The sequence below is a fragment of the Plasmodium gallinaceum genome (genome assembly GCF_900005855.1).
Source record: "Plasmodium gallinaceum strain 8A genome assembly, contig: PGAL8A_v1_67, whole genome shotgun sequence".
Classification (NCBI taxonomy): Eukaryota; Apicomplexa; class Aconoidasida; order Haemosporida; family Plasmodiidae; genus Plasmodium; species Plasmodium gallinaceum.
The window spans coordinates 116,586-134,478 of record NW_021628227.1 but is presented as its reverse complement, the minus strand read 5'-3'; the positions used below and the strand labels follow the sequence as shown (position 1 = coordinate 134,478).

General features: G+C 17.6%; 1 protein-coding gene across 1 annotated transcript, besides 6 other annotated features; it reads right to left on the bottom strand.

The window, feature by feature from the left end:
* Nucleotides 1-1,261: 1,261 nt before the first annotated feature.
* Nucleotides 1,262-1,678: a repeat region.
* A 1,343-nt stretch (nt 1,679-3,021) lies between these two features.
* Nucleotides 3,022-3,677: a repeat region.
* Nucleotides 3,678-3,842: 165 nt separating this feature from the next.
* Nucleotides 3,843-4,276: a repeat region.
* Nucleotides 4,277-5,185: 909 nt separating this feature from the next.
* Nucleotides 5,186-5,730: a repeat region.
* A 690-nt stretch (nt 5,731-6,420) lies between these two features.
* Nucleotides 6,421-7,122: a repeat region.
* A 4,461-nt stretch (nt 7,123-11,583) lies between these two features.
* Nucleotides 11,584-12,866, bottom strand: PGAL8A_00178300 (PIR-like protein; the record flags this gene model as incomplete). Its single annotated transcript, XM_028670107.1, has 3 exons — nt 11,584-11,889; nt 12,013-12,669; nt 12,825-12,866. The coding sequence occupies 3 exons, from the start codon at nt 12,864-12,866 to the stop codon at nt 11,584-11,586; spliced, it is 1,005 nt and encodes a 334-aa protein (XP_028526892.1).
* Nucleotides 12,867-17,244: 4,378 nt separating this feature from the next.
* Nucleotides 17,245-17,655: a repeat region.
* Between the last annotated feature and the right edge of the window lie 238 nt (nt 17,656-17,893).

Sequence of the window (17,893 nt, the reverse complement as noted above, 5' to 3'; positions counted from 1 at the left end):
ATATATTTATAAATAAATGATACTAATTTATTAATTGCTTGTTGAAATACACTTGCTGAATGTTGAACATTTTAAATAATAAAGAAATTGTAAAATAGTTTCTTTTAATTTCGTTAATTATAAAAATACATATACTCAATATATATTCTTTACATAATTATTGTGCTTAGCATGAAATAAGTAGTTTATGCATGTGGTATTCATAATCCATTATATAAAAATACATTGACTTAATATTTTTATTATTTTCAAAGAATTAACTTACAAGACATTTAAAGAGTATAATAAAAAAAATTTTATTTATTTTTATTAAAATTTAAATACTCAGTATATATAAACACTTAATTATATATTAATATTTTTTTTTATTAAAATTCATTATGTTTAATAATAAAAACAATTTTTATAGTCGATTTCCTTTTAAATAATTTTCAAAAAAAAATTAATTATCAAAGTAAAAAAAAAAATATTTAAAAAAATAAAAAAAATTATCAACAGATGTATAATCAAATAAAAATATTTTAGATCCAAAGAAATTTTTTTTTCTTTTCCCTATTGTACATATTTCAGAATATTTTCAGGTATAACATTAAGCCATTTCTCTCAACAAATTAAGTTCATATATAATTTTTGGATTTATTTTATATTTCATAGTTGAATTTTTAAAGAAACTAATAATATTCTTTATTGACTAGTTATGCAAAAATATTAAGACATTAATTATCTGTATAATCTAAAAAAAAAAAATTACAAAAAATATTTTAATAATTTTTGTTAAAAATTGAAGTTTTCAAAAGAATTAGAAAATTTTTTTTTATTTTTCAAATTGTTTATATTAGTATTAATAATAAAAGTGAATTACAAATATTGCCATGTGTAGTTTTCTTAATATTTAATTAATTATTGGATGCATGTTATTTGGAGTGATTTTTCACTTTTACTTTATTTAAATTATTATTGAATGAAATTACATTGAATATAATAACAAAAATATATGTACATATTATAATTTAATAATAGAAAAAATATATTTTAATAATGAAAATAAATAATCCTAAAAAATAGCATAGAAAAGATACTAATGATTTATCAATTTATAGCACAAGGATTTCTGTACAATTTTCAACAAATAAATTCATAAAGAACTTGCAAAATGGTTTCTACTAATTTTATTTATTGTAAAAATACTACTTATTATATTTATGTACTAATAATATAATTATTAAGCATAATTTGAAATAAATAGCTTATCTCATATATCATTGATTTATGAATTTCCCTTCCAGTAACTTTACTATAGTTCTGAAGAAAAAAATTAACAAAAAACATGAATAATTTCTTCTACCATTTTAAGAAATTTAAATAAAATTTTAATGATATAAATCGGTAAACTTTTTTATATACAATCTACTTATTGAGTATTTATTATTTTTAAGAGGCATTTATTTACTTTAATGAAAATCTCTATTGCTGTTTAAAATTTAAATCCTCATTAATTATTGATTTTAATTACATATATTTTATTTATAATATTATGAGCAATGTTTATAAATTCAAATACATTTATCTCAAATTAACAATTATAAATAATTAACATAATATAAAATAAATTATATAAATACTACATAACATGAAAATTTTACTACTGTTAATATAAAATATTCTGATATAAATTTAAACAAAAATATACTACAAGAAACTTTTCGTCAACAATTTTTTCTTCTATATTTTGACAATTCAAATCATTTAATTAAAAAAAATAAATATATTTTTTTATATATTTTTAAATTGCAAAAAAAAAAAAAAAAACAAAAAATTTAATTTTTTTTATTTAACTCTTGCATGACTATCTATTTTTCATACATCTATTACTTTTTATCCTTAAAAAGGTAAATAACACTTTTTATCAACTAGACAATTATAATAGGTTATATAAAATACATTAACTCAACATATGAATTATTCTTAACGCATTGAATAGTTTATAAGACAATTATACAGTTTAATAAAGATTAAATTCATTTTTATTGAAGCTTAAATATTTAATATATAAAAATATTTCATAATATATAAAAATAATTTTTTAATAACAATTATAAATTTTTCTTAAAAATCACTGAAAATTTGTCGTATAAAAATAATTCCCATTAGCTTTCAAAAAAAATTAAAAACAGTTAACGGAAACAACATTACAAATAAGAGTAGAATAAAATTAATAAAATTTAATATATATTGATGTATGGCTATATGGTAATATTTTTAGATGGTTATTTAGGATATTACCATAAACACTGTGAGAGCATAGATAATTCTTTGTTTTATATTTATGTTATTATCTATTATACTTAAAAAGATAAATAATATTCTTTATTTAATAACTATATAAGATTAATCACGGAAAAAAAAAGAAAGAAAAAATCTATATAAATTATAACAAAATAAAAAACTAGAAAGGAAGAGAATATATACAAATAAAAAAAATATTGATATAGAAAAAATTGTTCATTGAATATATTTTTTTTTCTAAATAGTATTTAAATCTATTAATTTTAAAAATGAAACAATCCTTTATAAACCATTGTATATGGAATTTAAAATTAATTATTTCTGGGTGTCTGATTTATTTATTGACTTCTCATAGATTTTTATAATACTCTAAATAATCAAATTAAAAAAGATAATGAAGACAGATTCTCACTTATTTTACTTATTATAATATTAATTATTATAAATAACAATTAATTACTTATACCACTTGATTTTAAGCAAAATTTATTTTTAATTTTAAAAATAAAATTTTATTATACTTATAAAATTTTTTAATAGTTAATCACTTAATGTCAATTCTATCTTTTATTTGAAACTTGAATCAACACCTACACTACATAATTTATATTACTGCAACATTAAGATGTTTATCTATGTGTTGCAATATACATTATTGGTTAATAAAAGGTATTGTTAATCTATTTGAGAATAAAAAGTAATAGTTGTATGGAAAATAAATAGTTGTCCATGTTATTTATTAACTGAGTGTTCGGTGACGTTACTAGAGTACTGAACAAACAAATTAATAAAGAGCATGTAGAGTTTCCTCTATGGTTTTGATGTATTTATATATATTTTTAAATGCTTTGAACAAGTGATCCTTAACTATATGCTCTGCTTCGTTCAGCATTCTTTGATTTCAATAGGCATTTATTTACTTTAATAAAAATCCTTATTTTTAATAAAAATTAAAATCCTTATTGAACATTGATTATTAATTAATGGCAAATTACTTGTTTCTTTGTTATGAGTTATGTTTAGTAATTAATATATATTGCTATTGAATTAACAAACATAAACAATTAGTGAAAATACAAAAAAAATTATATAAATATTATTTATGTGAAAATTTAATTGTTATATGTATAAATTTTTCTCTTAAAAAATTCATAAAAATTATACTTCCTTTCAAAAATAAATCTTTTTTTTTTTTTTTTTTTTTTATCTCATTCTTATTGGTAATAAATATTTTTTCAATTGATTTTTTTTTTTTAAAAAAATACAAACAAAAAAAAATTGATCAATTTTTTTTTTTTTTTTTTTTTTGTGTGTGCATGACCAACTACGTATTCTTCATATAACTAGTTCTTTTATTTTCCAAAAAGGTTAATAAAGTCTTTTATTAACCACCATGCAAGCGCTAGATAACAAAAAGAAAAAAATTGTTAATTTTTTTTGTTTTCCTTTTAGAAAATTTAAAATAAAATACATTTATTTTTTTTAAAAATATTTTAATGTTTGAAATATTAAAAAGAAGAGTTGTCGACTAAAAAGTTTTTTTTAATATATTTTGCTTAAATTTAAAAAAAAAAATTTTATATTAACCAAAATAAAAATTTCATGTTTGTAATATTTATATAATTTAGTTTGTTTTTCACTAATCACTTATGTTTACTAATCTGAAAACAATGGACTTCAGTTTCTAAACATTATTCATAACATTGTGAGTAAAATTTAATTAATTAAAAATCAATAATCGAAGAGAATTTATATTTTTAATAAATATAAGGATTTCTATTAGTGTAAATAAATGCTTCTTAAAAATAATAAATGATCATTGATAACTGCTCAATGAGGTAAACCATATAAGTACATCTCAATAATTTATAACATTTAAAAGTTATATTTAAATTCATTAAATTAGTAGAAGCAACTCTACATTCTCTTTATTAATATGTTTGTTCAATATTCTAGCAAAGGTACTGAATGGACAGTTAAAAAAACAATTATGGTAAAATCAAATAGTTTTTCTTATCAAAAAAAAATTATTATAAAGAAAAAAATATATATTTTTAAGTAACAAAAGAAATAAAAATAACCATTCATGTACAAAAAAAAAACAAATAATGAAGTATATATACTTTAATGAAATTAATATTTAAAATTTGTACATTATGTGTACTCATTTTATGTGCAAAAATAAAACACTACATAATATATAATTATTATAATTACAACTAAAAATAGGTTGATAATATTTCTTGACTAGCCCCATAATAAATTACTTTATAGGAAAAAATAAAAGTTTTTTTAATAAAATCATAAATGGTTGTAATTATGAGTAATTTTTATTTTGATATATATTAATAACAAAGGGAAAAAATTAAAATTATTTGTATTTTACAGTAACATTTTTTAAATATTAATAAGATAAATGATTTTTATTTTTTATTTCGTTAGAATAAAAAATATTTATAGAAAAAAATTTAATTATTTAAAAAAATATTAATTTATAAAATTTTATAAATGAAACTAATATACCAAAGTATTTTTATTATTTAATTATATAGATTTCTCAATTATAAAATATTGTAAAAATAAACATTAAAGATTAATATTTAACCTATACGTTTTACGATTTTAACTATGATTTTACATTTCGTTGTTTTAATGTGTATTTACAAGCTTTTATTAGACAAATAAAAAGTTTTAGAAAATTCTTTTTCTTATGAAATTGTATGTCCTTGGTTAATAAGAGACTTTATTAACCTTTTTCGGAAAATGAAAGGATTAGTTAAATGAAGAATACGAAGTTGGTCATGCACACGCACAAAAAAAAAAAAAAAATGATCAATTTTTTTTGTTTGTACTTTTTTTTTAAAAAAAAAGTACAAAGAGTGTCAGAAAAAAAATTGATAAAAAAAAATACAGTGGATGTCAGGAAAAAAAAAACTGATAAAAAAAAAAAAAACAATTAGAAAAAGATTTGTTACCAATAAATAAAAAAAAAATATTTATTTTTTTTTTGGAATGAAAGATGATTTTAAGGAATTTTGTAAGAGAAAATTTTATACATATAATAATATAATTTTCATATAATTAATATTTATATAATTTTTTTTGTATTATCACTAATTGTTTATATTTGTTAATTCAACAGCAATATATATTAATTGCTGAATGTAACTCATAACAAATAAACTGTTAATTTACAATTAATTAATAATTAATGTTCAATAAGGATTTAAATTTTTAACAAAAATAAGGATTTTTATTAAAATAAATAAATGCCTATTGAAATTAAAGAATGCTGAATGAAGTAGATTACGTAATTAAAGATCACTCATTCAAAGTATTTAAAAACATATGTAAATACATCAAAACCGTAGAGGCAACTCTACATGCTCTTTATTAATTTGTTTGTTCAGTACTTTAATAAAGTCACCGAATATCCAGTTAATACATCAGTCCTGGACTCTCTGGAATACAATAATAATTTAATAAAATGTACTAAATAGTGAATAAATAGAATTTAATTATTAAGTTATATAATAATAAAATGAATTATTAACCTTTTTCATAATAAAATTTAATATATGAATAAAAAAATATTCAATTACCCATTAAGTTCTAAATAAAAAAAAAAATAATTTTTATTAATTTTTTTTTATTCCTTACTTTTGCTTGTTTAAAAAAAAAAATATATATTTTTTTTTAATTATTGTTGAAAACGTGGAAAAATTGCACTTGATAAAAATATTTCTTCCAAACTTCATTTTTTCTTTTATTTTAAAAGAAAATTTTATATTATCACTTATTAAATTCTCGTGTTAATGATATTTATATAATTTTAATTTGTGTTTTGATAATTACATATTTTCATTAAATTAAAAGAAATGATATTGAATTGCTAGATATTAATTATAACATTATAATTAAATTATATTTAGTTAAAAATCGATGATAAATGATCATTTGTGTTTTTAATAAAAATATAGGATTTTTATTAAAGTAAATAAATGATCAATGAAATAAACTATATAACCACAGTTTACTAGTTTATAACATTAAAATTACTTTTAAATTCATTAAGCTAGTAAAGGCAATTTTGCATGCATTTTGTTGATTTTTTTGCCGAATGCTATAGTAAAGTCAATGATTAATTTATTAACTGGGTGTTCGGTGACTTTGCTAGAGTACTGAACAAACAAATTAATAAAGAGCATGTAGAGTTGCCTCTACGGTTTTGATGTATTTATATATATTTTTAAATACTTTGAACGAATGATCGTTAATTATGTAATCTACTTCATTCAGCATTCTTCAATTTCAATAGGCATTTATTTACTTTAATAAAAATCCTTATTTTTAATAAAAATTTAAATCCTTATTGAACATTGATTATTAATTATTGGTAAATTACTTGTTTCTTTGTTACTAGTTACATTAAGCAATTAATATATATTGCTGTTGAATTAACAAACATAAACAATTAGTGACAATACAAAAAAAATTATATAAATATTAATTACATCAAAAATTTATTGTTATATGTATAAAATTTTCTCTTACAAAATTCATTCAAATCATATTTCATTTCAAAAAAAAAAAAAATCTTTTTTTTTTTTTTTTATTTTTATTTATTGGTAACAAATCTTTTTCTAATTGATTTTTTTTATTTTTTTATTAATTTTTTTTTTCTGTCAGTCATTGTATTTTTATAAAATAAAAATACAAATAAAAAAAAATTTTTTTTTTTTTTTTTTTTTTTGTGTGCGCATGATCAACTACGTATTCTTCATTTAACTAGTCCTTTTATTTTCCAAAAAGGTTAATAAAGCCTTTTATTAGTCAGTATGCATTACCAACTATGTATTCTTCATAGAGTTAGTCCTTTTTATTACCAAAAAGATAAATAAAGCCTTATATTAACCAATTTAACGTAAGTATATTCTTTTTGTATAATTATCTATTTTAAAATAAATTAAATATTTATTTTATATTCTAATGTTTTAAAACTATTCTCAATAGTTCATTAAAAATTACATAAAAAAAAAAAATTATTCTAACAACACTATATATATACAAAAATTAAAATAAAATTATTATTGTGTTTTTTAATGAATGCAAACAACCTATTTTATAGTGTATTTCTTTTTATTATACGTCAATTTATAGGCATGCCTTTACTATATTTTAAAAGACATATATTTCCAATAAATCACTTTGTGGTTTTTCCATGCATAGATAATAGTATTGCACATATCTTTATCTGTATCTTCGTACATGCCTATTAATTACCTAGTATTCACAAGCAACTCTTTATAATAATCCACTATTATCATACAAAATCTCATAAAGGGTAATGATGTCTTATATTAACTAAATGCATGGCCTATTTATACAAAAAAAAGAGATAATTTATTTTTAAGAATGTAACTTTTTTTTATTATATTTCTTTTTATATGATTATACACAAAGTTATGAAATAAAAACTAATAATTTTTTTTTAAAAACAAATAATATGTGATAAAAAAAGATATACAATTTTATTAGTTAGAAAAGTTTAAGAAAAAAAGGAAGAGGATGCTCACATTTGGTTTTTAATCCGTTCGTAGGTATGAAGTATTTAAGTTTTTGTAATTGTAGATAATAGTTTTTATAAAACCACATAGACGTTTTCGTAAATTTTTAACGCATCTAGGTGATTTGAATATTTATTTAGCATAAAATTAATTCAATGATTTTAAATTTAATATAAAATAAATTGTACATCACATATAATATAGTTTGAATATTCGTTAGTTGCTCATTGACATTTTTTGAATATTAAAAAAACAAATTAATAAAGATTATTTAAGATGATTTCTTCTAATTTCAATTGTATAAATTATATTCATACGATGAGTAAACATTATATATACATAATTTATACAATTGAACATTGTTTTTAGAGATATTTATTTACTTTAACAAGAATTATCCTTATTTTTATCAAAAAGTTAAGCTTTCACTAAAATTATTGATTACAAGTAAAATAATTTCTTAAAATAAAATAACAAATTTACCCTGAATTTACTAAAAATTTTTTAAATATATAAGTAACATTTTCTCACAAAAAATAATAAAATTTTTTTTTTTAATTTAATGTTTTTCTAAACAACCAACGCAAGTATATAGTATGTTATTTTCAGAACCGTAAAATTTAATAACTATTATTTTATAAAAGATTAATAATATATTTTATTAATCAATACCAGACCAAAATTATTAAGTAGGAAGTTGATGAATTAAGTGCAGAAATAAGTTTAGGAGTGAATAAAAACATTCAAAAAAATGTGTACGCTATGACAAATATATTGAGAAATTCCATTTAAAATATATATACTAAATTACATATGCACAAAAAAGATATTATATTTTTTTAAATTAAGATTCCTTTTTTAATGAATTATCTTGTTATATAGATAATTTATTAATTGCTCGTTTAATTACCTTGCTAAAGTATTAAATTAATAAGTTAATAAAGGGAATATAGAGTTTTCTTTATTAGTTTAATTGATTTAAATATTATATTCATACTATAAAAGATTAGACTGTATATTTGTAGTATGTTTCATTGAGATTTGAATGTTTTTAAAAGGCATTTATTTTTTCTAATAAAAATTCTTTATTTTAATAAAAAATATAATTCCTTATTAATTAATTTTTTCAAACAAAATTTTTTAATTATAATTCTATAAATAATTGTTTATCAATTCATTTCTAATGATTTTAAATTATCACAATTAAGTAAATATTAAAAGAGAAATTTAAATATTATTAATTCATTTTAATAATCGAAATTTTATTATTTAATATATAAAATTTTTTCAAAAAAAAATTTCTTCCAAAATATTAAAAATTAAAAAAAGATAAACAAATATTGTTTTAACTAGAGAATGTTCATGGCTAACGTTGTGTTTTCCATACAATTATTATAATTCTAAAAAAGATAAATAATGTCTTTTATTAACCAATGGATTAGTAAATTTATTTTTCTTTTGAGTTATATATATGATATGAAATATATTTTTTTTGAGTAAAATCATAATATTTACGAAAATTATATAAACATACTTATAAATTTTTAATGTTTTGAAGCAGCTCATGACATACTTAGCATTACATTAATTCAAGGATTTTAGATTTAGAATTAAATAAATTATTTATTTAATATTATATATTTGGTTAATAATAGACATTATTATCTTTTTGAAATAATATTTAATTGATATATGGAAGATATGAAAATATTTAAGGACCAATAAAAAATACTATTGATTCTTATTAGATTTTTTATATTAATAATAGAGTGGGTTAAATAATTATCAATGCATGCAAAATAATCTATAAACATATGTGGAAACATGTCTTATGATATATATAACTAGATTTTGTATGTAAAGATACTCATAAAGTGGCTAATTAAAGATGCTTATATTTTGAAAAATACATTACTTTAAAAAGCATTTGTGCATGCAAGATAATAGTATGTGTTAGGATATACTCAAAGATGTATGTAACAATAATTTTTTATGTAATTAAAAACACAAGAAAGTTTATCAGAGATGCATATCTTCTGAAATATAGTAGATATATGTTTATAAATATATGTATAATAATATGAATAATAAATATTATAAAAAAAATTAGGACCTACTTTTTTTTAGATAATATTTTCTAACAATAATTATTCATAAATATGGTTAAACAAATGAGATATAAAATAAATCTTTTTATTTTATTGTAAATATATAATAACACAAAATATGTATAATTACCCACGTTAAGTTATTTAGCAATAAAAAAAAAAAATATATATATATCTATCTACATTCTCTTTATTGATTTTACTACGCAAAGTACATTAAAAGTCTTTGGACGGCTAATTAATAAACTAGCCATGCATATCCACCACATAAAAAAAGTTAATTTCTTTTTACTTTATTTTTGTTTTTCGTATGTAAATCAATTAATTCGAATTAACCTATTTTGAAAAAATTATAATGAATACGAGATTTTAAAAAGAAATACAAAAAGGATTTTATTTTTACTTTGTATTTTAGATTCATATATGTTTTAATATACAATCAAAAACTTAAATTTAATCTTTGATAACATAAATAAACATTTTTACTTAATTATATTTTTTTAATAAACAAATACATAAGATGAAACTAAACATTCTCTTCATGAACTTATTTGTTCAATACCCTAGAAAAGTTATTGTAAGAAAGACAAATCAATAGTATAATTATATAAAGAATATATATTTATTTATAATAAATAATATTATAATAAATAATATAATTATAGATCCTTCTACATATTCTTTATCAATTTGACTATTTATCATATAACAGAAGTATTTTAATAGCCAATTATTAAACAGGTTTGTATTGTCATTCTACTTAGAGAAAAGAAAAATGCATTATAATATTTTTCTTAATGTATTACTCTTTATATTTTCATTAAATAATATAAAAACCATATATATAGATTAAAAAATAATAATAATATTAAGAATTCTTTAACACTGCTTAAAGTCGTATAAGTATTAAGAATGTTTAAGAGTCATTAGAAGTAATATCTTATGTTGAATGATTATGAAAATTTAAAAAATGATTTATTTTAAATATATGGTATATAATTATAGAACTCGATTCTTATTTTCTTTGATCAAAAGAATGTGTACTGAAAATATAATTTTATATTTTTTATAAAAAAATACATTTAAAATAATGCGTTCATATAAAATAAATTAAAAATCATAAAAAAAAAAAAAAATTATCTAGAATAATAATTATTGTCTTAAAATGACAATATACTATTATTAAAGTTAAAATCAAAATTTAAGTCTAATTTAAAGTATTAATTAATATTAGGGAAAGAATAATGATATATTTTAAATAAATATTAAAAAATTGTTTACAAATTTATTCGCTAAATACCAGTTAAAAAGCTAAAAAAATCATAAAAAAACATTTACAAAACACAAATATAATTCGTGAAAAACATATTCATTTGCAAAATAAATGAAATAATTTTTTTTTTAAAGAAAAAGAAATATACACTTTATTATAATATTTGTATTTTCATATTAAATACAAAAAATTAGAAAGTAGCTTGAGAACACATTATTAATTTATTAATAATAAAATAAAATGTGAATTATAAAATGAAAAAAAAAATTTATGCCATTTTATTATTTAATAATTTTTATATTATTCAATTACTTAAATTAAAACCTAATCTTCTTGACGGATTTAATCATTATACGGTTTCATTTTCATAAGAATTACTATCTACATAAGGAAAGATATTTCTGTATTTGTATCCAAATGCCTTAGCTAAGCTGCTAAATCCACTTCTTTTAGCTCCTGTTTTTTCTGAATTTTCTAATCTACTTCTCTTAGCTTCTGTTTCTTCTGAACTTTCTAATGTACTTTTCATAGATTCTGTTTCTTGTGAACTTTCATAAGGATCCTCAATATTTTCCATTGACACATTATATATCCTTCTTTTTCTTCTTTCTTTTTTTATATTACTTCTTCCAAGAAATGTTCCAATACGGGTAAACTATAATATAAATTGACATTTATAAGTTAAAAACATTTTTTATATGAATATAGTTTTTATTTGAGCATATAGAGTATAGGAAAAGAGAAATAAATGCTTTTTTTAAAACTAGTTTTATATTACCTTATAAAGATATACAAAAAAAAGTAAACCTCCAATAATAATAAAAGGAAGAGATAAAGCAATGGTAGTTGATTCACAAAAAATCCCTGAACATCCCTCAGATATACTATACCCTAAAGAGGATTCTTGAGCTATACCACTTGAAGTTGTAGGTAATAAACCTGATATTCCTGTATGGTTTTGAGAAATCATAGTAGTAATGTTTTCTGCAGCTTTAGATACATCAGTTGTGGAAAATGAAGGTGATGTGGATGAAGGCGTAGACATATTTAATAAATTGCTGCTGGATGGATCGTCATTAAAATCTAAACCGAACGTAGTATTTAGAAGGGTTCTCGTAAGATTATTCCATGAATTGAGAGTTTGACTTAAAAAACTTCTATCTCCAGGATCCATAGTTGAATTCAATGCATGCTTAAGTATATTAGTTTTATTTTGCACCCATTGAATTACCTCATCAATTCCCGTTGAATTACTTTTAACATTTTCTATATTACTAAAAAATTTTTCTTGAATATTTTCTAACCACCTATACAAACTATTTTGCATACTACTAGAAGATCTCGCTATTCTGACCAATGGAACCGTCGCTTGTTCTTCTGCTAGTGTTCTCCATGTTGTAAAAAAATTCTCTGTTTTTAAATTAATACTATTTATCTGAAAACTATATAGAGTATGATATAAGAAAAAGTTTAAATTAAAATTATGAAAATTATTTTTACTTGATAATATGAATTTATAAAAATTAAAAATAATAAAACATTTTAGAATTCGTAATACCTATTATTATAAAGGTATTGATATATCCATACTAAAAAATAAAAATAAAAAATTATTGTTGAATAGTTCAACATTTTTTTGTTTTCAAAGGTTATTTTTTAGTTTAAATATATGCGACAATATGATTCCCGATTTAGGTATAATTAAATATTAATGCTTTTCTATATAATATTTCATGTAAATGCAATATTGTTTTATATATCAGTAGATTTAGTTGTTAATAACCAAATTTTATAAAATAAAACAATTATTGACTATAGTAGGTAACTTTTGCTAAGTTTTTCAATGTAATAAATAGTTTTAAAAATAAATTACATGAGATGTATGCCTTTAATTTCTTTAAAATAATATAATAAATAAATAATAGTTAAAAAAAAAGGAAACAATAAAAAAGAAAAAAAACTATTTTGAAAAATTTTAATTAGATTATACAAGATTTGATACATTCATGAGAAATAGCTAATACGTAATAAATCAAAAACAATATATATATATATATATAAATACTAAAATACCAATAATTTGATGGTAAATATAAATCATTGTATATTTTTTTAATAGTTGTTTAATCTAAAATAGAAATTTAATGTTTTTATAGAAAGAATCTATTAATCAACTTCTATGATTTTTAAAGAAATAATTTTAAGGAACAAAATATTTTATTCATTTAATGAAAAGTAATTCCTTTTAGAAGATTTTTTATAAAAAAAATTATATTATGTATATATTTAAAAAATTTTTGCGCATATATAATATTCAGAAAAAGAAACACTTATGAACTACTACAATATTTTTTAAAGATAAACTAGCCTGTTGTACATGTTTTTCACTTAAATATACTTTTTTATAATTTATATAGGGGATTAAAATAATTTGAAAAAAATATATTTTATAAATAGGAATAAAAAATGAAGATGAAATCGATTTAAATCCGCGTATATAAAAAAGTTGAAAAAATATAATATTAAAATAGTCATAATCTAATTTAATTTGTCATTTTATATTATAATAATAATAAAACAAATATTAGTAGAGTAATGCATATTCTTTAAAAATTATTTACTTAATTAAAATATTTATTATACTCTAGGTTTATTTATGGTTTGATTGCACTGGTAATATGACAAAATAGTAATATTCTAAATAATTAAAAAAAGAGAAATTAAATTATTTTTATTAATTTTTTAGTTACGCAATAAGAACCAAACATGAGATAATATAAATATAAAAATAAAAAAGTAAATAAAAAACAACTTAACCCCTGAATATATCATTTTAGTTAACTATAATAAATGCAGCAAAAAAATATTATGTAAAATAAATAACGACTACCTAATTTATTATAATGTTACTTAATCAGCAACACCATATTAATTTATCAAGTCAATAAAATATTAATAGAGAAACATGATGTATTTAAGATAAAATCATTTGCATGTGATTTCATCATTATATATAAATGATTTAGTATTAAAAACTAAATAAAAAATGAAGAGGATAATTAAAATTAAAATAATAAATTATATATATTTAATTTATTAATCCAAATAAAATAATTTGGTCGCAATAGTACTAATTATAAAATTATTTATGTAATTAATGACAAGAATGTACATACTTAAATATAATTTTTTTTAAATTTATTTTTTATTATAATGTTATTATAAAAAATGTATATATTTAAGAACATATTTAAATGTAGATAAAATTTTTATATTAATTACAGTTTTTATTAATATATACATAGTAAAAAAAAATAAATAAAATCAGGGATTTATTTTATATTATTAATAAAAAAAAAATGCATATAAAAAATTACATAAATACATTAAAATATATGAATTTTAAAAATTTATCTTTATTAATAAACTTTTTAATAATACATTGTGATCTTTCATAGACTTTTTCATTTTAAAAATAGTAATTTACAATTAAATAAAATTACCGTTATAAGAATAAAACAGGTAATTATTATTTACAATATACACTTATTTAAAATTTTCAAGAGTTATTGTAGGAAAAAAAACACATACAATAAAATAAAATTTTTATTGATTTTATAATAAAAATCACAAAAACCTATATAATTTAGTTAATTTTTTTTAGTTTTTCTAATTTAAATGGAATCTGTGTATTTCTAATTATTTTGAAATAATATTAAAAATAATTTATTTTTCTTTAAAAATTTGCTATGTAAGAATTTGTACATAAATAAAAAATGTGGAAAAACAACAATGCATGAACAGTGTTTTGACAATATTTACTAAAAATTCTATGTATATATACATAAACTTATTGTAAAATATAAAAAAAAATAAATGGAAATAAAGCTAAAAGTTGTAAATCTAATAAAGTTAAAACGAAATAATAATATATTATATATATAAATATAACTTACATATTTAAAAGTTTAAAAAAAAGTGTAATTATAATTAACTTATAAGTACTTGATAAATGATGTTAATAACCTTCTATGGAATAATAGTAAAATATGAATAAAATAAAAAGCTAGATATGCATGCTCACTTATTGAAAAAATAGTTAATTTTTTTTTTATAACAAAAATAGCATATAGTAAAATTGTTACATGCATAATAAAACTCATATTTTTTTTTTTTATTTGTAAATTTTTTTTTCTAAAATACGTTTTCAATTTTTAAAAAAAAAATTTTTATTTTTATTTGAAATGTTAATAATTCTAAAGAAAAATTCTTATTTTATATATAATAAAAGGATTCATATTAAGAATTTATATTTTAATGAAAATAAAGAAAATTAATATTAAATTAAATAAATGCCTTTTATAAGATTGCTATTATGTTAATAATGATAACAATATTAAACTGATATATTTTTATTTAAGAAAATGCATTTTCTATATAAAATATACTATTTATTTTGTTTTTGAAAGGTAATTACATATATTTACTTTATTTATAACAATATATTTCCTCAATAATCAAAAATAGAATATATTACTCTAAATATTCTTTGTTAATTTATTTCCTTGTTAATATACCAAATTCATTAAACAATTAAATAATAAATCAGAAAGTTAACTAAGATGCGATAATATATTCATTGTTCTATACAAAAACAAGTTATTCTAAGAAAACCTATTAAGTGGATATATATTTCATATTATTAGCTAAATTTATATATTTCTAATGTTTTATAACATATATTTACAAATAAAGGATACTAATTTATTAATTGCTGGTTGAAATACACTTGCTGAATGTTTAAGATTCTAAATTATAAAAAAATTGTAAAATAGTTTCTTTTAATTTCGTTAATTATAAAAATACATATACTCAATATATATTCTTTAGATAATTATTGTGCTTAACATGAAATAAGTAGTTTATGCATGTGGCATTCATAATCCATTATATAAAAATACATTGACTTAATGTTTTTATTATTTTAAAAGAATTAACTTACAAGACATTTAAAGAGTATAATAAAAAAAATTTTATTTATTTTTATTAAAATTTAAATACTCAGTATATATAAACACTTAATTATATGTTAATATTTTTTTTTATTAAAATTCATTATGTTTAATAATAAAAACAATTTTCATAGTCGATTTCCTTTTAAATAATTTTCAAAAAAAAATTAATTATCAAAGTAAAAAAAAAAAATATTTAAAAAAATAAAAAAAATTATCAACAGATGTATAATCAAATAAAAATATCTTAGATCCAAAGAAATTTTTTTTTCTTTTCCTTATTGTACATATTTCAGAATATTTTCAGGTATAACATTAAGCCATTTCTCTCAATAAATTAAGTTCATATATAATTTTTAGATTTATTTTATATTTCATAGTTGAATATTTAAAGAAACTAATAATATTCTTTATTGACTAGTTATGCAAAAATATTAAGACATTAATTATCTGTATAATCTAAAAAAAAAAAATTACAAAAAATATTTTAATAATTTTTATTATAAATTGAAGTTTTCAAAAGATTTAAAATTTTTTTTTTTTATTTTTTTGTACTTTTTAAATTATTTATATTAGTATTAATAATAAAAGTGAAATACAAATATTACCATGTGTCGTTTTCTTAATATTTAATTAATTATTGGATGCATGTTATTTGGAGTGATTTTTCACTTTTACTTTATTTAAATTATTATTGAATGAAATTACATTGAATATAATAACAAAAATATATGTATATATTATAATTTAATAATAAAAAAAATATATTTTAATAATGAAAATAAATAATCCTAAAAAATAGCATAGAAAAGATACTAATGATTTATCAATTTATAGCTCAAGGATTTCTGTACAATTTTCAACAAATAAATTCATAAGGAACTTGCAAAATGGTTTCTACTAATTTTATTTATTGTAAAAATACTACTTATTATATTTATGTACTAATAATATAATTATTAAGCATAATTTGAAATAAATAGCTTATCTCATATATCATTGATTTATGAATTTCCCCTCTAGTAACTTTACTATAGTTCTGAAGAAAAAAATTAACAAAAAATATGAATAATTTCTTCTACCATTTTAAGAAAATTAAATGAAATTTTAATACTATAAATCAATAAACTCTTTTATATATAATCTACTTATTGAGCATTTATTATTTTTAAGAGGCATTTATTTACTTTAATGAAATCTCTATTGCTGTTTAAAATTTAAATCCTCATTAATTATTGATTTTAATTACATATATTTTATTTATAATATTATGAGCAATGTTTAGCAATTCAAATACATTTATCTCAAATTAACAATCATAAATAATTAACATAATATAAAATAAATTATATAAATACTACATAACATGAAAATTTTACTACTTTTAATATAAAATATTCTGATATAAATTCAAACAAAAATATACTACAAGAAACCTTTTATCAACAATTTTTTCTTCTATATTTTGACAATTCAAATCATTTAATAAAAAAAAAATAAATATATTTTTTATATATTTTTAATTTGCAAAAAAAAAAAAAAAAAAAAAAAAAAAAAAAAAATTTATTTTTTTTTTTTTTTTTTTTTTTTTTTTTTGCAAATTAAAAATATATAAAAAATATATTTATTTTTTTTTTATTAAATGAT